General features: G+C 42.6%; 1 protein-coding gene across 1 annotated transcript in view; it reads right to left on the reverse strand.

The window, feature by feature from the left end:
- Positions 1–212: 212 nt before the first annotated feature.
- ADAMTS9 (ADAM metallopeptidase with thrombospondin type 1 motif 9) overlaps positions 213–21,945 on the reverse strand; it is a 366,656-nt gene continuing 344,923 nt past the window's right edge. The window contains 2 exon segments of the mRNA XM_029601029.1: positions 213–3,484; positions 4,353–4,473. Coding sequence (XP_029456889.1) covers positions 4,381–4,473 — 93 coding nt within the window. The 3' untranslated portion in view covers positions 213–3,484; positions 4,353–4,380.

The following is a 21,945-nucleotide window of genomic DNA, read 5'->3' on the forward strand; positions in this document are numbered from 1 at the left end:
GAGGAAAACAGCACAAGGCCCATGACATCTTCACAAGCACCAAAGAGCAGGTGCACAGTAAGTGGGCATGTCTAGTGCGCACGCTTTATGCTGGCTTTCAACATGCTCGCTCTTTGAAAATTAGGGTAAAGCATGAACACCAACCGCGGGGGCTGTTTGTAAACTGTCCTCAAGATGTTGTCACTGCCGTTTTACATCATACTTCTATCTTCATTATAAAAATGCTTCTCTCTCTGCTTTCTAAAGTCCTCACATCCTGTTTGAATTTAACCAAAAATCTCTTTTCAGACTTCCCCTGCAGAATATCCAGAAGTCTAACTATTTTATTTTCAGCATCTATATAATACCATAAGCCCAGGATGCCATATCCATGTCAACATGTATTCTTTCTTGTATTTTTATCTTGATTTGAGGTATTCCCTTAACAAACGCCTACTAATTAGAAGCACAGGAACAGAACTTCAAGTGAAAGCGATTGTTCATAGCAGACTCTTCCATTTCCCTGCTGGCCAAACATTCAGGTATGAAAATATTCATTAAGGGAATGTAAGATGAGAATCTTGCATAATTAGTGAGGGAGCAAGTACTGAGCATGGCAGGAAGGAACATCAATGGTCTTGGAAACATTTCTACACAAAATGTGAAAAGTTTGCTATGCCAGAATGTTTGAAGTCTCAATGGTCTTCAGCATTTTCTGGTTTGGTTCCTTTAGCTAAATATCTCAACAGCTCTTTAACCGATGATTAAAACCCTTTGCTAAGTTTTTCCCAGTGATGATGGTTTTAACATTTCTTGGAAATCAAGAATACTGAGCTTTTAAAATTTGGTTCCTTAAATGCCCAGGCAACACACACTACACATTGTACATCTAAATTTCAGTGCCCTTGCTTTCCTCTTGGAGCTCGGTGACATTTTCCTCTTCTTGACTAAGAAGAGAAACCTGAAATATTTGACTAGGAATCACGAAATTGCCAAGCTGCATCTATCCACCTCCAGTATGTATTCTATGTAACAGCAGGTTGGGCATTTTTCCTCAAATAGCAAGTGTGAAAAAAATTCTCATTAAATCAGTCATGTGGTATTATTCCTGCTAAGGGATATCTGCAGATATGAGGTGATCCCCAATTCTTGCAAGCTCCCCAAATTCCATGGATTGAGTGTGGAAGGCTCTTCATTTTTTGTTTTGGAATTCAGAATAATAAGACCTCCATTTTCAAATGGAATTCAGTACATTTTGGCAATGAGTTATTTTTCCTTTTGCAAGACTTTACCTGTGGTCTACCATAACCCAGCTCATATAGAATTAATATCACCAACTTTATTTTTTCAACTAAGCAAATGTAAAAAAATAAATAAATACATATTTCACAGCAGGTAATCCTTTTAACCCAAGGCTTCCTGAACTTATCCTGGTGACCCCATGGCCAGTAGAGTTTCCAGGATACCCATAATAAATATGGGTATCCTGGAAACTCCTGGAAGATCAATTTGCATGTACTAGATCTGCACAGAATGCAAATTGATCTCATGAATATTCGTTGTGGATATCCTGAAAAGCCGACTGACTGTGGGTTCATCGGTGCAGGTTTGGGAATGTGGTTTAAACCCGGATTTCAAGAAGAAAAACTCTGTTGTATTACTATGGGCACACATATTCCAGAATTGTATCAAATGTATTGATTAAAACCAAGTCTGATCACTGAAGTACAATCAAATTAAAATGGACTTTCCGAACATTATGGGGAAATTTTGTAACTGCCCACATTGCTGCAGTCAAGTACCTGCAGACTTGGCACTGATTTTCAAAGGGAAAGTACATGTTTATTTTCCTGTTTATAGTTACTGCAGTGCAAACTACTCAAACTTGCTCCTGAGAATGCCTCTTCCCACTGTGGATAAACTTTACCTACGTGTAGGGCATGCAACTTTTATAAAAGGCCCCTTCCGTAGGTACAATGCTGTTTTACCTGCAGAAATGGCTTTTAAAATATACCCTCTATTAGATTTCATTTTCAGCCACCTCGCATTTTGCTCCAACTTTGGCATTGCATATTTATTTTCTACACCAGGGTCTAGATTGCTCATTCAGTCAGGCGATAACAGATTCAAGGGACCAAAAGATGGCAGCCGAGATCCAGTGTTGATAGGGATGACATGTTGCTCCTGGAAAAGAACTACTTTATACACTAAATGGAGGAATCCATAAGGTTGCTGTTGAGGGGAAGGATTTAAGTAGGATTTTGTCCGACAACCTCAAACAAGAAATGCTTGGAAAGTGTTAAAAAAATGTTTCACTAACAGGATCCTATGATCCTACATTCAGAGACATTTTACTAATCAGAAACAAAGAGGTGATTAAATCCATGTATAAGACACTAGTCAGTTCAAATATCATTCTCTGTTTTGTGTGCCACACAGCTGAAAGAGTACAAAAGAAAGTTTTTAAAATAGTAGATGAAATATGACTTAATGAGGATAGGTCAACTAAAATGTAATAATCTAGATCCAGTTTCTAAAGATAATGATTAACTAATGAATACTAAATAAAATCCAGATGGGTGGAGGGGGAAGAGGCATAACAAAAGGTCAGGGAGCCATCTCTTCAAAGCAAATATGAGAAGATATGTTTTCACACAAATGGTGGACAGAATCTGAAACAAGATACTTAAAGATGTGGCAGTTGTCAAGTCAGAGGACATGAATATCAAGTTCTTTGCCTATTCAAGACCTCCATGAATCTAACGCTTTGCAATGTCTATATAAGAACTATAGATTCTTAAAATATACCCTTGGTTCCACGTAACAGCACCATTGACACAATTTGAGGTTAAAAAAAGTGTTCTGCTTAAAGAGCCCTTTTACCTAGCCCTAATTTAAATAGACACTATTAGCCACAAATAAATAATTGCAGATATCAATGGCTTAACAGGTTGGCCTTCAAACCCTTAACATACCAAGTACATCACTGTGGCAGTAGCCATGATCATTGCGGTTGTTCGTTAAATTCAGATTGGTTACATGTAGACTGTTCTGAGGTCAAAGGGCTGAAAAGTAACTACCATTGCATTGTTTGCTTAGAAAAACATTTTCTAGAAATGCCAACAATACCCCCAGCTGAACTCGTGTAGCACCTAAAGAGGCTGTTTAACCAGAAGCAACTGGAAACGGACCAAAGGTAAACAGTGTGAAGTAGAGTGACGTTGAGACATCACTTTTGTAATAATGCTACATATGATGCAGCGTACGTAAAATGCAGTGGTGTGACTGCAAGGTTTCAAAACAAAACAAAGAAAAGCAGCCTTAATATAAACATTTTACATACAAAAATATTAAATCAAAAATAAATAATAATTCCAGACATAAATATTATACTTTACATCATTTGGAATATACATATATATATATACATACACAAAGTGGAAGGCAGAGGTATTGCAACACTAGACTTCATCCAGATCATGTTTGCTTCTCAGTTTAAAAGCACCTGCAAGACAGAAATGTGTTGGAGAACAGAATTAATCTTTGGAAATAACAGTGCTACAAATTTAATAGGCTTCAGCAAGCTTTCCTAGGTGCTTGGAAATGCAAAGCACAAAAAGAAATAGCTACCACTGCACCACAGCTTTGGATGAACCCTGTTGTGTGATTGGCTAATGAGGCAGCTTGGCAACATCAGAGGTTTGTGGTAACATCAGTACAAAATTATCCTTATTATAACAGCATTAAGACACTCCAGATTGTTCTTTACGGAGTCCAAAGCTCTCCTGAGGTGCAGGAGTGAATGCAACCTTGTAAATGCAACATATTCAGATGCCAGACTAGTCAGGAAAAGCAACCCCTGCTGCAAATAACTTCAAGATACACCACAAATAGAAAAGAAATTCACAAAGCTAAAGGTCTGACTATATTTAATATGATTCAGTTGTAACTATTGCAGAGCCCACTTCAGCACTAAAATGCCAGTAATCAAGGCAAAGAGTTGACAGGGCGTGACCCCTTCCAGCCGTAAACATTATTTTGCATAGAAAAACACTTTTGGGAGAACTTTATTGCATGACCCTGCTTCTTACAGTGGGCCACCTGCCAGAGTGGCTCACAACCTCCTGCTGATCAGATAGAACCTCCTTCTTTCCAACCAGATTCCTTTGAGTGGAGGCATATGCAGGGCAGAAAGCAAGAGATAAAGTGAGTATAGTACAAGCCCCAAACTGACAGTCCTGTATAGCAAAAAATCTGAAACTGGCGATGTCTCCCTAAGTCATCCAAAATCAGTTATGCACACTGAAAGTTTATTGAATGATTGGCATTTAAAGACTTTATTGTATAATCATGAGACACACAGATTGCCTTACCTCAGGAGGAAATAATATAACTTCACCACTAGGATAGCACCTGCACACTTAGGCCAGTTCCCATGGATGGAGTACACTTCCCACAGTAACCACCACATTTCCCTGTTACTTTGGTTCCATCCTGTTGATAGAATTTTAAAAAGGTCTTAGAAGGTTATGAGATACTTGACATCTAACCTCATGATTCCCAAATCAGGAAGAAATCTGCCTTTAGTAAACAATAACAATCATTAAAAACTTAGAAGTACATAACTGCAACTAGAAATCTTTCAAACTTAAAAAAAACTATATAAATGTGCAGCATATTTCAAGCACACTTTCACATTAACACATATGCGGGGGTTATTTAGTAAAGTGTAGTGTGCAATAGCATGCAATAGACATCCATTAGCCTGTACTATTTTTCACCAGTCCCATTACTGCCAATTGAGAAATTACTACTTACCTGATAATTTCCTTTTCTTAGTGCCCAGTCATATGAATCCAGAACAAGTGGATTATGCACCTCTACCAGCAGATGGAGACGGAGCAAACTGAAGTCACAGTATATATATACCCTTGTAATGACATCAGCCTGCCAGTATTTTCTTCAAAAGCAACTGTGGACAAAATAACAAAAAACTTGATTAAAAACAGATAACCATTGCAATACTCAGCCAACAGGCAACATTGAGCTCAGACAAGAATGTAACAACACTAGTCTAGGGAGTGGAGTAACACTTTCCAGTAATCCCTGTAACACATAGATTTCATTATGCAATCATTCGGCAGACAAGGGAGGGAAGCTGGATTCATCTGACTGTCCTAAAGAAAAGGAAATTATCAGGTAAGTAGCAATTTCTCATTTCTTAGCGTCCAGTCAGATGAATCCAGAACAAGTGAGATGTACCCAAACTATTCCCGAATAGGGCGGGATGCTGCCCGTGGTCCAGTCAAAACTGCACGTGCTAAGGCCGTGTCCTCCCGGGCCTCAACATCCAGATGGTAATACCTGGAAAAGGTGTGCAAAGAGGACCACGTCACAGCTCAGTAAATGTGGATGGGAGACCATCTTTCTTCTGCCCATGACACTGCCTAAGCCCTAGTGGAATGAGCCCTAACCTGACTAGGTAATGGCTTCTCAGCATCCATGTATGCAGCCGTGACTACCTCCTTAATCCAGCGAGCTATTGTAGCCTGCGAGGCTGGCTCTCTCTGTCAAGTACCACCATGAAGGACAAACAGGTGATCTGACTTCTGCAAAGGCTCAGTAACTTCCAGATGCCTGACAATATGTCTCAACATCCAAGGGTGGCATGAGACGAAACTCCTCCTCATCTCTCTCTGTCCAGAGACGGCAGGGAAATGGACTGATTCAAGTAAAACTCAATCACCACCTTCGGTAAAAAGAACAATACGCAGCTGTACCGCCCCTGGAGTAATCTGGAGAAGTGGCTCCTGACAAGACAAGGCCTGCAGTTCAGAAACCCTATGCGCAGAACAATTGCCACAATAAACATCATTTTCAAGGTCAGCAACTGCAAGGACGTAGCTGTCTAAATGCAGGGCCTGCCAAAAAATCCAAAACCAAATTAAGACTCCATAGGGGCACTGGAAACCACAAAGGAAGATGAAAATGTTTCACTCCTTTCAGAAAACGGGCCACATCAGGATGAGCCGACAAGGATCCACCATTTACCTGATCCCTGAAACAGGTGATAGCCGCTACTTATTCCTTTAAGGAATTAAGAGCCAAGCCTTTATTCAAGCCATGCTGCAAAAATTCTAAAATGAGCGGAATCTTGACCAAGGAAGAAATAATATCTCGATCCTCACACCAGGCCTCAAACACTCTCCAAACCCGAACATAGGCCAAGGAAGTGGAGAACTTTCTAGCTCTTAGCAAGGTGGAAATCACTGCCTCAGAGTATCCATGTTTCAGCAAGTGAGCCCTTTCAAGGGCTATACCATAAGACAAAATCGAGTCGAAACTTCGTGAAGAACAGGTTCCTGCTGCAACAGGTTCCTGTGTGCTGGAAGTCGAAGAGGTGAATCCAGCGGGAGCCTCTGCAGATCTGCATACCACGGTCTCCTGGACCAAGAGCACCACCTTCTGAGGTGTTTGATCCTTTGAATCAGTCTGTCAAACATGGGCCATGGAGGAAAGGCATACTGTAACTTGTCTTCCAGCCACTCCTGCACTAGGGCATCGATCCCCCATGACGTCCTCCTGTCGGTGAAGAAACGCGGAACTTTCGCATTGCGCAAAGTCGCCAACAGGTCTAGGAATGGGAGACTCCAGCAATCCCGAATCAGCTGAAGTGCCTCGTCTGACAACGCCCACTCTCCTGGGTCCAGACTCTGCCTTCTAAGAAAGTTTCCTCTTACGTTGTCTTTGCCTGCAATGTGCGAGGCTGAGATCATCTGAAGATACACCTCTGCCCATTCCATAAGTTGATCTATTTCCTGAGACATTTGTTGGCTCTTGGTCCCTCCCTGCCGACTGATGTAAGCCACAGTCATTGCATTTTCTGACATTATTCGGACCGATCGACCCTGCAGCCTGTCGCTGAACTATAAACATGCCAGCCGGACTGCCCCTTGTGCTGTCAGCTTCTGACAGTGAGCTCCCCAATCAAGAGGACTCACAGCCATTGTCAGTACTAGCCAGTCCGTTGGGGTTAGGGAAACTCCCTTCTGTAGCTGATCAGCCCTGCAGCCACCACTGCAGTTGGGAGGAGACCTCCATCGGCAGGTGGATCCAAATCGAATAGGCCTGAGACTGAGGGTTTCACCGAAATAGCAGGGAGCGCTGAAGAGGACGCATATGCGCCCTCACCCACCATACCACTTCCAGATTCGCCGCCATGAAGCCAAGTACCTGCAGGTAAGACCATACAGTCGGACGCAGAATGTTCAACAACAGACGGAGTTGAGCTAGCAACTTCTGAATTCGAGCTTCCAGCAGGAACACCTTGCCCTGCTTCATGTCGAACCGAACCCCAAGGTATTCCAGCGACTGAGTAGGCTGAAGACTGCTCTTGCCGAGCTCCTGCAATAGGAAATCACCTTGGAGTCACCAGGCAGCTCTCTTCTGGCGACTTGGCTTGAATCAGCCAGTCATCCAATTATGTGTATACTAGGATTCCATCCTTTCTCAACTCTACCACAACTACTACCATTACCGTGGAAAAGGTTCTGGGAGTTATGGCCAGATCAAAGGACAGCACCCAAAACTGAAAGTGGTGCCCCAGAACTGCAAACTGCAGAAAGCATTAATGTTCGAGTCAGATGGGAATATGAAGATACATTTTGGACAGAACCAGGGAGGTCAGAAATTCCCCCAACTGCATGGCCATTATAACCAAGCGCAAGGTTTCCATGCAAAAATATTTCACCCACAGATGACGGGGTCCAGAATGGGACGAAAGGAGCCCTCCTTCTTTGGCACGATGAAATAAATGGAATACTACTTCGTATTTTCTTGAGACGTGGGCACTGGGACTACAGCCCTCAGACTGAGGAGCCTTACCAATGTGCTCTCCCCTTCCCGCTTCTTCTGCGGGGAGTGGCAGGGAGAATCCATGAACATGTCCCGAGGAACACTGCAAAACACTATTGCATATCATACGAACATAAGAAATTGCCATACTGGGTCAGACCAAGGATCCATCAAGTCCAGCATCCTGCTTCCAACAGTAGCCAATCCAGGCTATAAGTACCTTGCAAGTACCCAAACACTAAGTAGATCTTATGCTGCTGATGCCAGTAATAGCAGTGGATATTTCCTAAGTCTACTTGATTAATAGCAGTTAATGGACTTCTCCTCCAAGAACTTATCCAAACCTTTTTTAAACCCAGCTATACTAACTGCACTAACCACATCCTCTGACAACAAATTCCAGAGCTTAATTATGCATTGAGTGTAAAATAATTTTCTCCGATTAGTTTTAAACGTGCTACTTGCTAACTTCATGGAGTGCCCCCTAGTCCTTCTATTATCCAAAAGAGTAAATAACCAATTCACATCTATCCATTCTAGACCTCTCATGATTTTAAAGACCTCTATCATATTTCCCCTCAGCCGTCTCTTCTCCAAACTGAACAACCCTAACCTCTTTCGCCTTTCCTCATAGAGGAGTTGTTCCATCCTCTTTATCACTTTCGTCTCCCTTCTCTGTACCTTCTCCAGTGCAACTATATCTTTTTTGAGATGCGGTGACCAGAACTATACACAGTACTCAAGGTGCGGTCTCACCTTGGAGCGATACAGAGGCAGTATGACATTTTCCATTTTATTCACCATTCCCTTTCTAATAATCCCTAACATTGTTTGCTTTTTTGACTGCCACAGCAGACTGAGCTGATGATTTCAATGCATTATCCACTATGATCTTTTTCTTGGGTGGTAACTCCTAATATGGAACCTAACATCGTGTAACTACAGCATGGGTTATTTTTCCCCTATATGCAGAACCTTGAACTTGTCCACATTAAATTTCATCTGCCATTTGGATGCCCAATCTTCCAGTCTCACAAGGTCCTCCTGCAATTTATCACATTTCGCTTGTGATTTAACTACTCTGATCCTTCTCGTATCACTTCTAGGTCCCCCTGATCCAATGTGATTTTGACCCATCTCTGATAAAAGAGAGGCATCCCCCTATCTCCTTTTCCCAGGGGTGGGTCAGCAAACCTTCATTGGGAGGCTCGGGGAGATGCTACCACCCAAGCCTGCACCCTTTCTGGGTTGTCTGGGATGAAAGGACTGAGACCTCCCGAAAGTTTCAGTCCTCTGAAAGGTCACTCTTCTATAGGGTCGAAAACACCTGTATCCTCAAGCACGACCTTTCACGTAAAAGGAACGCTGCGTCTGCTTCTTATCCTCTGGCAATCGAGGAACCGGAGATTCACCCCACATACTGGCCAGTTCCTCCAACTTGTTCCCAAATAAAAGTGAGCCGTTAAAGGGCAATTTGGTGAGGTTAGCCTTGGAAGTCGCATCGGCCAACCAATTTCTCAACCATAACTGACACCTAGCTGCTACAATAGAAGCCACCCCTCTGGCTGAAGTGTGGACCAAATCACAGCCCACATCTGCCAAGAAGGCAGTGGCTGGTGCCATAACTGCCCTGAAGCTTTCCCCAGAGTTATCAACCTCCTGGGAGAGAAGCAAACAAGAGCAAGCCCCCAAGGAACAACAAGAAGCGATCTGCAAGGGCATTGCCACTGCTTCAAATCTTTTTATCATGAGCATCCTTCAAGGCTGCTCCTCCTTCCACTTGTGTGTGCTTGGAGACTGCACACACAAGTGCATCTACCTTCAGAAAAAGTAAGCACTGGATCCAAAGAATACAGGCCTTCCAAAACCCGACCCCCTTTGAAATTAGCCTCTGGGGCACCCCACTCAAGATCAATACATTCTTGAATGGCCTCCATCACGGGGGAAAAACAAGCAAGGAAACCAAAATGGGATTTCTCTTTGGCTCAGACCCAGAATCTGCCCCAGGAATCCGGAGCATTTCCAAGGTCTGGGAGATCAGAGCTGACTGTTCATCACTATGAAAGAACTGTAGCATAGTTCTATATGGTTCTAATCCTGGAGGAATTTCACCATCCTCAAGAGAGTCAGGATAGGCACCATTATCCATGCGATATGGATCTCTATCAGGAAGTCCTGCTACCACTCTAGGAGTACTCTGGCACTTAACAGAAGGTCCAGGCAATGTTCCTACCTGCACCTTTGTTCTGGGAGCATTGGCAGGGTTGAAGACTGCACCTGATGAAAAGATTGCAACCCCTGGAAAAATTCTACCCATGAAAAAGTAGAAGTATCCAAACCAGGAGGCACCTGAGGTGTACTCACTGAGATACTGTTCCCTGCTGAGGAACCAGTTAGGGGAGGTCCAAATTCAGGTACCCCCACCTGAATCGTCTTTACCCAGACCTACATCTGACTGGAAGGAACCAGGTTTAGTGAAATCAGTGGAAGATAATTCTCCTTGAGCCTCCAAACAACGCTGGCTCAAGTTAGCGGGCACTCCTGGCTGAGATGCCCTAATATGACAAGCAGTGCAAAGAGAAAGGCGTTTAGACTTCTTATGTATAGGCACCATTATGGCCAACAATGCCCTGAGCAGTGGCCAGAAGCGTGCATCTAGCTGTTTTTTTTTTTTTTTAATATATATATACTTCCAACTTAGGCGGCCAAAAATTAGGAGACTCACAACTAGGCGCCTAACTAGGCATCCCAAAGATAAGTGCCCCAAAAAACTTAAGCACACAGTACAACTTGTGTGCACAGGTAAGCGTGCAGCCACTACAACGCAACATAACTTGGAGGAATAGACCATCAGTTTGCTCCGTCTCCATCTGCTAGTAGAGGTGCATAACACACTTGTTCTGGATTCATCTGACTGGATGCTAAGAAAAGAGCCTATTTACAAATAGCATGTGCTAACTAGCATGTGCCACACTTTAGTAAATAACCTCCCATGGATGTAATAATAATACAGCTAAATGCCTTCTTTAGACTAATATTTTTTTTAACTTGGCATACTGAATTACTTATATATATAAGATGTGCTTTATATTGCAAGATGTTTATCTAATAATAATAATACATAACATTTATATAGTGCTATTGGATGTACACAGTGCTGTACAATGGTGATATGTTTTGAGGTATAATAAGTCCCTTATGTAAAGAGCTTGCAGTCTAAGTGGAGATAAAGCAGCTTGTCCGTTGTAATGGGAGATAAAGCAGCTTGCCCAGCATCACAAGATGTATTGATAGGAAACGTAGGATTAGAACACTTATTCTGTGGTTCTCAGGCCATTTCTCTAATCACTAGGCTCTGCTCCTCGCTAAGATTTATTTAACCAGTAGTATAGAAAAGGTATTACATGACATAACACTGCAAATTAAGCTCTGATTTTCCAGGTACGATGTTTTCTGCCTGTGATGGTTTGATTTAATAATATTTCTGGAGTGTGTGTGCAGTCACAAAAAAAAGCACTGTGTTTGTTTCTCACCACTGAAGAGTGAAGACTTATTAAAAAGTCTGATGAGAGAGAAATGGAATAAATACAGAACACATCTCAAAGAGATAAAAGTGAAAGCTTTTTCTGATTTTCTAAATCGCAAGTCTGCATTGACTCATTCACGAAAAACAAGATTTCGTAAAACTGAACTGCATCTTTAATTCTCTGTTCACATTTTTCTGCATTCCACAGGGATTCTCTGCAATGTGCTACTGTTCGTGATTGCAAGATAATTTAGTGAGAATTCTCTCTTTCAGAAGTATTTTGTCATTCTTTGTTAATAATGAAAATAAGCCTCAGATGTTGGTTGGCCCAGCATGCATACATTGCCAAGAAAATCCAGGTGTGAGTCCTTCCCAAGAGATGATGCACATCGAGCAAGAAAACTCCAGTGCGTTCTGAAGAGACACACATTTGCATACTTATGGTTCTGAATTTGCAATTAAATTTTCATGGCCATTTTGTCTAGGAAACTTGAGAAACCAAGAAAATAATGAAAGAGGACAATTAGAAATTTTAAACAATTACAAAAAATGAAAAGCTTTTAGTTGTGCCTTTCATAGTAGCAGTTGGTGCTGGAATTCAAATATCCCAGTTTGGATACTTCTACTTATTCATGGGTAGAATTTTTCCAGGGGCTACAGTTGGAGAGGGGGTCTGGGGAATAGCAAGATTTTGGAGATGGATGAGATTGCAGCTGGGGGCTGGGGTGAAGGGAGGGAGGAGGAAGCAGGGATTGTGGCAGAAAGCCTTTTGTTTCACTATCTGTGCCTTGTGGCAGGAGAGGCACTTTGTTGACTTTTGGGTGCCAGGAAGGGGGTGATCTCGGCACTTTGTTTCACTATTGGATGCTAGCATGGAGGGGGATCCATGGCAGGTGGCTAAATTTGAAAACTCCTTTTTTGACTGGACAGATTTGTGTGGCCTATGAATTTGACCACACAAATGTAGCTAGCCAGAGGGGCCAGATTTTCAAATATGCCCTGCTAAAACCTGATTTTAGCCAGGTAAATCATTTGAAAATCTATGTCAATGGGAGAAAAGCCTGAGTGAATTAGGTCCTGTGTCCACTTCTGGAGGCTGTTTCTTGAAAAGGATACAGGCCACATATTGGTGGTCTAGAAAAGGGCTACCAAAATGATGCAGAATTTATACATATAAGCCCTGTGAAATGTCTTAAGGCCTAAGGTAGATTTTAAGAGCTGTGTGCGTGTTTGCCGGCGTGCGCACATGGCCGTGGTGATGTTAAAATTTACACATGTAAATATGCTTGTATGCGCGCGTTTTAAAATTGGCTATTTGCGCATACATGTGCGAAGGATTTTATATTGATGTACGCATGTACATGCAAATGCCGCCTTGCTCACGTACGTGGGGGGTGGGAGGGGGGTTACTAGATATGCGTGCTGACGCAATTACCTCTATTCCCAGTTTGTCCCCAGTACAGGAGAGGACTTAACCCCCCTTGCTAACTAGCCTCCCTTTTACCCTATTAGGCTCTAGCCTTAAATACCCACTGATTATCCTATTTCTCTTTGTTTTACGACTTACACGCCGTCTACAACAGAAGTAGTTACACAGTGGGGGACCCCAGCATGTGCTTGTGCACGTAAAGACTTATGAGCAGTCTTCATTGTGCAGTTCCAGCCCACCCATGTCCCGCCCCTTTTGGTGAAAATTATTTTTGTGTGCGTACCAGGAAATGTGTGCATACCTGTGTAGGTTTTAAAATGCACGTGGTGTGCGCCGCGCCGAGTCACGCGCTTACCTCCCGGCTTCGGCGCACGTAGGGCTTTTAAAATCAACAAGTAAATAGGTATACCCTTGAGGCGAGGAAGGACATGATGGAGACATTCAAGAGACACAAAGGTATAAAAATAACACACAAGACATAAACACTTTTCAATGCAAAGTAAAGAAAGCTTTGTGACATCATAGCACATGGAGTGGCAAAGAAAGCTTTCCAATCGGTTTTATAGGGGAACAAACCACACTGAAAATGATGACCAGGAAGAGCGAGTCAGTCTCTGCTCAGACCGAAAGTTTGCCCAGAATATCAAGAAGGAAGATGTGGATCCTTGGAAAAGTGTATGACTTCTAACGTAGCTCTTTGTTTCCGCTAGCTCTGCTCTTTAGCAGGGTGTGTTACTCTGGGGAGGTCCCTCTCTTGACAAAACGTGTTTAGCTAAACTCTTTTCTCATGAACAGCTACCTGAGCCATGCTTCTCTCCTGAAGAAATATGTGCTATGCCAAGTGAAATCCTATTAAAATTGTTATCTTTAACCAGTTCTGCTCAGATTAGATGATTACTCCGAGTAACGCTGACCCGCGCCTGAGAAAACATTTATTTTGCCAAGTCTTGCTCGGAAAAGTAATTACTACAAACACTATAGATTGCAGACCTGTTAATACTTGCCAGCAAAAAAATAGTTTTTCTTTTTAGTAGTTGTGTAGTGTGCAGGGACTTGTACAATCTAGTTGAATTTTTTTTTTCTTGCTGACAGTTATTTATTTTTTTTTTGTACAAATTGGATCTGTAAGAACATACAAATGATTCTGGTATAAATCTAGTCAATTACGACACACGGCTCTTTATGAGCAGTTACTATCAATATATCTTTCAACAGCTCCTTTCTAAATGTATCCATCAGTCAGCATTCCTTAAGAAGTCGGAACTGGCAAAGAGAATGCTTTCTGAGCACAGTCTGCAGCATTTTCCTACTGGCTCATCATTTTTATAACATATGTTTTTAACATCTTAATAGTGCACCTGCTACAATCCTGACTGAGCTATTCCTCAACCAGACTAGCTAATAAGGCAGCAATTTTAATAAAAACAGTAAAACAGGGAGAATAAGATCAGCCAGTTCTACCTCGGGTGGTGGGCCCTGGGTTCCCCATCACCTACACCATTCAGGGTTATTGCGGGTGCATCCTCTTTGGCTTGCCACCAGCCTCACTGCTGCTGGTGCATGTTTTTTTAGCTAGTGGGGTCTGGACTGCCTGCCAGCCACGTCAGCAGCAATGCACTTTGTTTCCACCGCTATGTTCCCTCTGCCCGGCCTCATCCATGGAACACCTTTTGAATCTGAGATACTCGCGTATCGGGAGATGCACGCGCATGTAGGTGGCTTTTAAAATATGGCACACACACACACACATGTCCTACATGCGTGTGCATCTCCCGATTTTGGTACACACCCGGCTTTTAAAAATTCATCTTTAAGGGAGCAATTTCCTAAGTTTCTTAGATTAGGCAGCAAAAATGTGCATAAGTCACACCAATTTTCAAAGCAGGCTTGTGCGCATAAATCCACTTTGGAAATTATCTCACCAAATTTACCTGCACAGAATTACACCTGCCAAAATGTGCATGGAAAATTTGGGAGAAAATTTACACACATACTTTTGAAAATGCAAAAGAAGGCATGCAAGTCCAAACTCCTTCTCCAGCTCCACCCCTGGGAACACCACCGCTCAGTCTAGGTAAACTTACATTCAGTGTGCCCTTAAATTTACCTGCATATTAGGTGAGCAATTTTGTAAAAGACCATTTCTACTGGTAAAACACTACTTTGCCTGTGGAAATGACTTTCAAAATTGCCCTCCGTAGCTGATCCAAGGGAAATGTTTGCTCAATCTTAGCCTCCAGTAATCTAAGAGATCCATATCCAGACACAGTCCAGATAGCAAAGTTAGCTGGTTTCTATTGTAAACCAGTACGATAAGTCCTCGTCTTGAGTATCGGTATAGTAAAAGAATTTAAATAAATAACTTTGGAGGTATACCCAATAGTGCAGCTGCACTACTGAATATAACCGGCTAACTTAAAATTAGCTAACTAACTTTAGGACAGATCTTCGGCCTGATCATACTTAGGCAGCTATATCATCAGGCTAACTTTGAATATCGGAGTTAGGTGGTTAACTTAAAGGCAAATTTTAAAAGCCCTATACGCGGCAAATCCAGGAGATATGCACGTGACTGGGAGGTGCGCGCGCCATGCGGATTTTTAAGAGGCCCGCAGCCATGCGCCTATCTCCTGGTAGGCGCATTGGAAAGGTTTTTTAAAAAAGGGGCGGGTCTGAGTGGAGCATGGATGGGCTGGGACAGTGCCATTAAGTCAGAGTCACGCATAAGCGCATACTGGGATCCAACGACGCATAACTTGCTGCTGCTATGGACTGCGATAAGAAAATAAAAAAATTTAGGGTAATTAGTGGGGTTTTAGGGGTCGGGGCTAGTAGGTTAAAAGAGAGGCAAGTTAAATAGGGGGTTTAGGAAGTCTAGTCCTTTACTGGGGCGAACGGAGGGAACAGGGAAATAGCTCCTAATGCGTCGCCACGCGCATCTTCTAAAATCCCCCACTTTTGTGAGCGAGTCGGCATTCACGTGCACATGCACGTGTCGATTTAAAATCATGCGTGCATGTGTGTGCAAGTAGTGGATTTTATAACATGCGCACATATACGCACAAATGTAAAAAAATTGGCCCATTCATGTGTGCACGCTGGAAACACGCTCACATGTGCGCCCGTGCATGACTCTTAAAATATACCTTTTAGTTGGCTAACTCAACTCCTCCCAGTTACATCCCGGATCGTTCCTAACTTATCAGGCTAAATTCTAGCCACCTCACTTATTAGCTGGTTAGAACTTAGCCGGCCATGTGCCCAAATATTCAATTAGACAGCTAACTTCTGAGTTAGCTAGCTAAATACTTTTGAATATGGACTTCCCTGAGTTTGAGTACTGAATCCTGAAGAGTGCAACACCAGTTATATGCACTATAGGATATTTTAAACCAAACCAAGTTAATGTTGGAATGGTTTCCTCAGAAAAAGAGTCAGAATATTGTCTGATGGGACTAGCAAATGAAGAACAAGAACATGGAGGTAATCTCTTGATATATAACATGTGGGACAATGAAAATCTGTGGTCTTGTTTTGGCCAGGGAATAATTGAGGTGGGGCATAAAATTACGAGTGTTCAAATAAGCCATATACAGTATAGATGTAAACTGTCCAATACTTAGCTTAATATAACTGTTTACTTCATCGCTTAAATCCGATTGATGAAACGAAAAAAAAAAAGAACCTACAAGGCACCTGTGAAAACTGGCTATTTTTTCAATCAGAACCTGGCAAATTTCCTCCCAGCAGGTCTGACAAGTTGGCACCACCCTGCTGTGATAAACAAAGAATGTCTGTTCACAGATGCTGTGGAGATACAACTTGAACTAGGTTTGTTTCATATCACACGGTACTTACAGCTCATTAGTTTTAACTTTTTATGTGTGTAACAGCATGTAATTACATTCGTTATAAAAACATTTAGAAGTGTAATAAGCTTCATCCTGTGAAGAATACACAATACAAGTGAAGATAGGGCCTGGAACTATGTGACCATCTGAGCAGCAGATAGTGCTGAGCGTTACTATCTGGGCAGAGCCAAAGCCATAATCGGCATAAAATGGTGAAATGTGACAAAATGGATCCTCTTCTAGATGGAAACAATCCATAAATTAGAATACAATGTAATGCTTAATTTAATACAAATTAGGGATGTGCTGTGATTTGAAACGATATAGGAAATTTCATGTTTGCGGAATGGGTTTAATCAGAGGGGGAGAGGTGGGGGCTGATTGCCAGCTTTAAGCATGTGCTATTGATCTACAACACACACAAAAATAAACAAAATGTAAAAATGTGAGACATAATATTTTTTTTTTTGCCTGAACACCCCTAATATAAACTACCTAATTGCATTTGCACTTTAATATTGATATATATATATATTTTTAGCTATGTTTTCCTCAATTCTTATTTTAAAAAAACGCATCAAAACACAGGTCTTACTAAAATTCCCAAACACTGATACTGTTACACTGGAGGTGGACCCTTGGCCTGGTGCAGGATTGGTACAGCCCTCTGGTCAGACCCAGAGAGCACCTGCCATCAGGAGGCGGAGCACACAAGGGGAGGTATCGGAGAGGTGTGCCCACCACGAGCAAACTAGCTGGAGCTTCACCAATAACAGTCCGGGGTTTCTGCAGGTTGAGCTCTTGGGTACCCGGACCGCCTGGACTTAGGTGGGCCTCCGGTGATCTCCCGGAGAGGTATCGGAGAAGTGTGCCACTGCCCACCATGAGCAAGAGTGCGCGGCTGATGCAGAGTGGATGAGCTAGACCTGAACCGGAACCTTGGGAAGACAACAGTTCAGAGAGGTCCTCCGGATGAGACAGGCAGCACCTGCAGGTCTAGCTACGTGGAAGCCACGGTTGTTATCCAAGTACATTGGCCCAATGGTCACCGGGGGCCAGAAGAGAGTGTCCGAGTGAAGTGCAAGGGTCAGAGTCAGAGTATCAGTCCAAGAGAGGTCAGCCAAAGCAGGGGTCAATACCAGAATCAGTCCGTGCATAGTCGTGGCAAGCAAAGGTCGGTGCAAGGCGGCAAACAGTAGAGTGGTCAGGCAGGCAATGGTCAGTTCCAGGTGGCAGGCAAGAAAATGGTCAGGCAGGCAATGGTCAGTTCCAGGCAGCAGGCACGAGAATGGTCAGGCAGGCAGTGATCGGTTCCAGGTGGCAGGCAGAGAATGATCAGGTAGGCAGAGGTCAGTACCAAGAAGTCAGTCCAGATAAGTACTACCTGGGAAGGACACAGGAACAGGGAGATGCTGGAACAGGAGACACTGGAACACGAAGGCAAACTCACTACACCAATGGTGTCCACCCGATTGCCAAGGCGAATAGCAGTTGTTTGAGCCCTGCTTATATACAGGGCTCAGGTGATGTCATCGGGGGTGATGACCGCAGATGAGTTTCCCGCGCTAGGCCCTTTAAATGTCCGGTAGTTCCGCCTACGCGCGCTAGGAGGCGGGGCCGATGCCGTGGAGGACGCCGAGCCCCGACACGAGGAGTGCTGTGAGAGAGGAGGCCCCGATGGTCCTGGAGATGCCCGGGGATGCCGCGGACGAGCAGTACTGGCGGAGACTGCGAGTGAGGAGCAAGCCAGGTTGGCAGGCCCGGTCGCGGCACCAACATGGCCGGGAAGCGCAACAGATACCAATGTTACAAAGTTATAAAGACTTCCAAAATATTGGTGACTGGTGTTTCTTGCTGTTTTCCGACAATAGGAAAACAGCAAGAAACACCTGTTAGTAAAGGAAATGTTAGGCTAACTCATGTATTTCTTAAGTTTAAGTGTTTATATTACATTCTAGCATTCTATGGGGTCTATTTACTAAAGCACATTAAAAATATGGGATAATTTCTGGCACTGAATGCAGGATTTACTAACAATATATATAACCAAATTATTAACTGTTTATGCTGGCAGGGCTCCCTGTCTTAAATGCCTTGGCCCCACAAAACCCTTAATCCAGACCTGGTTTTGACACAGAAATCCCATTCTGTGCCTACAACAGAACCCTTAACAATAGTGCTCCCTCCTGTGTTGTGAAGGGGAATATATCTGTTTACAAAGGAGTTTTCCCACTGGATGCCAAAGCAGGTCCCTGTTCTGGGCCTGATAAAGGGTTCTTTTGCACTCAGTGCTTGTGGCGGTGTCACCTGATAAATCAGACCCTTTCAGGTTAAGAACCATTTTACAAGAAAGGCTCAACAGTATTAATATTTTATTTAATATAGCACCGGCAGTATGCACAATGCTATGTGATAATTTCCATGAATGCAATGTACCTAGCTTGACGAACTTACAGTCTTAGGGCAAGATTTTAAGTGTTAGGCAAAAAAAAAAAGGAGAACCAGTCCACACATCAGTTTCTTTCCATAATTCTGAAATAATGCATCATTTGCCCAAGTATTGCAAAAATTATGTGGAACTATATCTTTATTTTAAAAGTTTGCACTTTCAGGAAAGACTTCCATGCTGCTTTTTGCATATGATTTTGCTTGCATTAATTCTTCTATGGATTTTTCTTTTTCTTTCCCTTCCTGAAGTTCAAGAAATAAAATCCTTGGCCAACAGTTGTATTACCTCTACATAACTTGGTTTACTTATTGATTTTAGTTGATTATTTTTGTATTTGTATGAGTGTTTATGTTTGTATTGTATATTGGACTGGAGGGATATAAATCAAAATGGTTTGCTCCTCCTTCAAAATTGTGCAAACTGACCCACAATCTCTTTGAACTACCCGTACTTTTGCTCCAAACTTAATTTTGGCTCAGAGTGCAAGGAAGTTAAGCGACTTGCTGATTGTTTCACAATAAATAGCCGCAGGTTCACGGCACTGGGTCTGCCTGCGGCACTACAAACTTCTATACAATTATTCCTAGTAATACATTCTTCATTTCAGGTTGGCATGAAAAGATGAGATTTCAAAGACTTGAAGGAATCTGAAGTTCACCCTCAGAAAAAGAGTCAAAAAGCTACCCCTAATGGATATTTTTTTTCTTCCACTTTGCCTTTTAGTATGTTCGACACACAGCCTTCCCTCAGTAAAGCGAAGAAGAAAGCCATGCAAGTACACTCAGAAACAGGCCGACCTGTCAGTATGAGAAATGAAGCCCTCCCCCCTCCCACACAAATGGCTTTGGCATTATTTGACAGCTACAGTCCTGCTATGACTAATCCTGAATAAAATAAATGAATTATCTTGCAATATGACTAAATAATTGAAGAAAAGAAAGAACACAATCTGAGAAAGAGATCAGAGATCATAAAAAGCAACAGTGAGCATATAACAATTCTGGATGCTAATTCAGGCTGAATGACAATTGTGACAATTAGGAACCTGGTATTTGAAAGGCACTGAAAGCTTTCAGCAAAGGAAAATGACTCATCCACAGACAAAAGGGCATCCAAGCTATCATTTCAGCCCTTTTTCAAAATAGCAGGGAGATTTATCAAGCTGCGAGAGGGCTATAATGTGCATTAAACAGCATATATTGTATGATATAGCCCTATCATAGCGATATTGCACCCTATTAACAATGAGTAGCTTTGCATAGCATTTGCATGCATGAATTTTTCAAATCCATCCAAAGCAGCTGATGCATACCTAACCCTATGTAAATAAAATAATGTAGTTGTCTTAGAAATTTTTCAGTTACGTTATTTTATCTACACCTTTGCCAGAAATGCTATTCTACCAAGGGAGCACCAAGACTCTTGCATGTCCCAATGCTCCCATTGTAGAATTGAAGGGCCATGCAGCCTAACACGACTCCCCCCCCAACAAGTTTTAAAAAAGTCACTGTTTGAGGCGGTCCCAAAAAAAAAGTGTAAAAATAAAAAAAGTTTGCCCTATCCGCTGCCCAAACCCCTCCCCAATCAAGCAGACCTCCTTTCCCATCCTTTAGCTGCACCCTACCCTCAAGAGCTGTTTCCCACCCCTCCTTTCTATATAATCCCCCCAACTCCCCAAAAATTACCTTTTGGGCTAGTGGCCCCACCCCACCCCAGACCTCCCCACCATCCCCTTGCCTTTAAAAATATCACTGGGGTCGAATAGGATGGCATCTTCTAGCCCTGGGCCTGGTCTGACCCTACCATGTGGCGCCATTTTTTTTTTTAAAGATAAGGGAATAGTGATGGGGTCTGGGTTGGGGGGGGGGCACTAGTCCACCATGTAATTTTGGGAAGGTTGAGGCAGCCCTATTGGCCTTTACATTATATGGAAAGGTGATGTCGGGGGGGGGGAGAGAGGAAGTTTTTGAGGGTAGAGGGGGCAGGATCTGCTTGATTGGGGAGGGGTTTGGGCAGGGGGGTGGGTTAATGCCACATGGCAGATTTTTTTTCTATTTTTAGATTTTTTTTGTTAGGTCACCATGTGTGCGTGTGTCTAGTAAGACGTCCAGTGCCTTTTTTTAAAAACTTGACATGGGTAGTTGTGTTGGACTGCATGGCCCTTTAAATTGATGGTGGCCCTGTGCTCAGGGGCCTCCATCGCAGATTTGTAAGACCACTGCCACATTCTTTTTTCTTGCAGATTTTTTCTATGAGATAAAAGAACATGGTGATACTGCTGCAATATTTTTTCAAGGAGGGGCAAAATATCGCGGGATTGCCCCCCCCCCCCAATATGGGTCTCATCCAATGATAAAATATTGCTGCTTTGTGGATCTAGACCTAAATCTTTTGGTTTCTCAACCATTATTAATGATACATTACCTGGTTCCTAGGGATGTGAATTTGTTTTGATTCAAACAGAAAAACATAATGAATAAGTCGCTTTTAAGTTTGTGGCAACCAAACCGAATGACTGAAGACCCCCAAAAAATCCCAAATCCTTTTTGGGTCATTTGATTCAGTCCAATTCAACTCTATGGAGGATGGAAAGCAATGCATTTTTTGGACTGCAAAATGGGATAAGGAAGGAGCAGGACCAATCATATTTCAGCCCTTTTTCAACCAGCCTATCCCAGCTGTCAGTGGCACGTCCTGACTTTATCATTTTTCATTTAGGTGAAAGTGAAACTAAGAGCACTTTCAGCAGCACAGTTTTGTTCAGTCATTCCTCTGTTGGACCTCACAAAGATAGAGAAAGAAGGCAAATATTCTGAAGCTCCCTGCTTCAAAATTTAGAGTGAAAAATAATTAGGAA

The sequence above is a fragment of the Rhinatrema bivittatum genome, chromosome 4 (assembly GCF_901001135.1).
Source record: "Rhinatrema bivittatum chromosome 4, aRhiBiv1.1, whole genome shotgun sequence".
Classification (NCBI taxonomy): Eukaryota; Metazoa; Chordata; class Amphibia; order Gymnophiona; family Rhinatrematidae; genus Rhinatrema; species Rhinatrema bivittatum.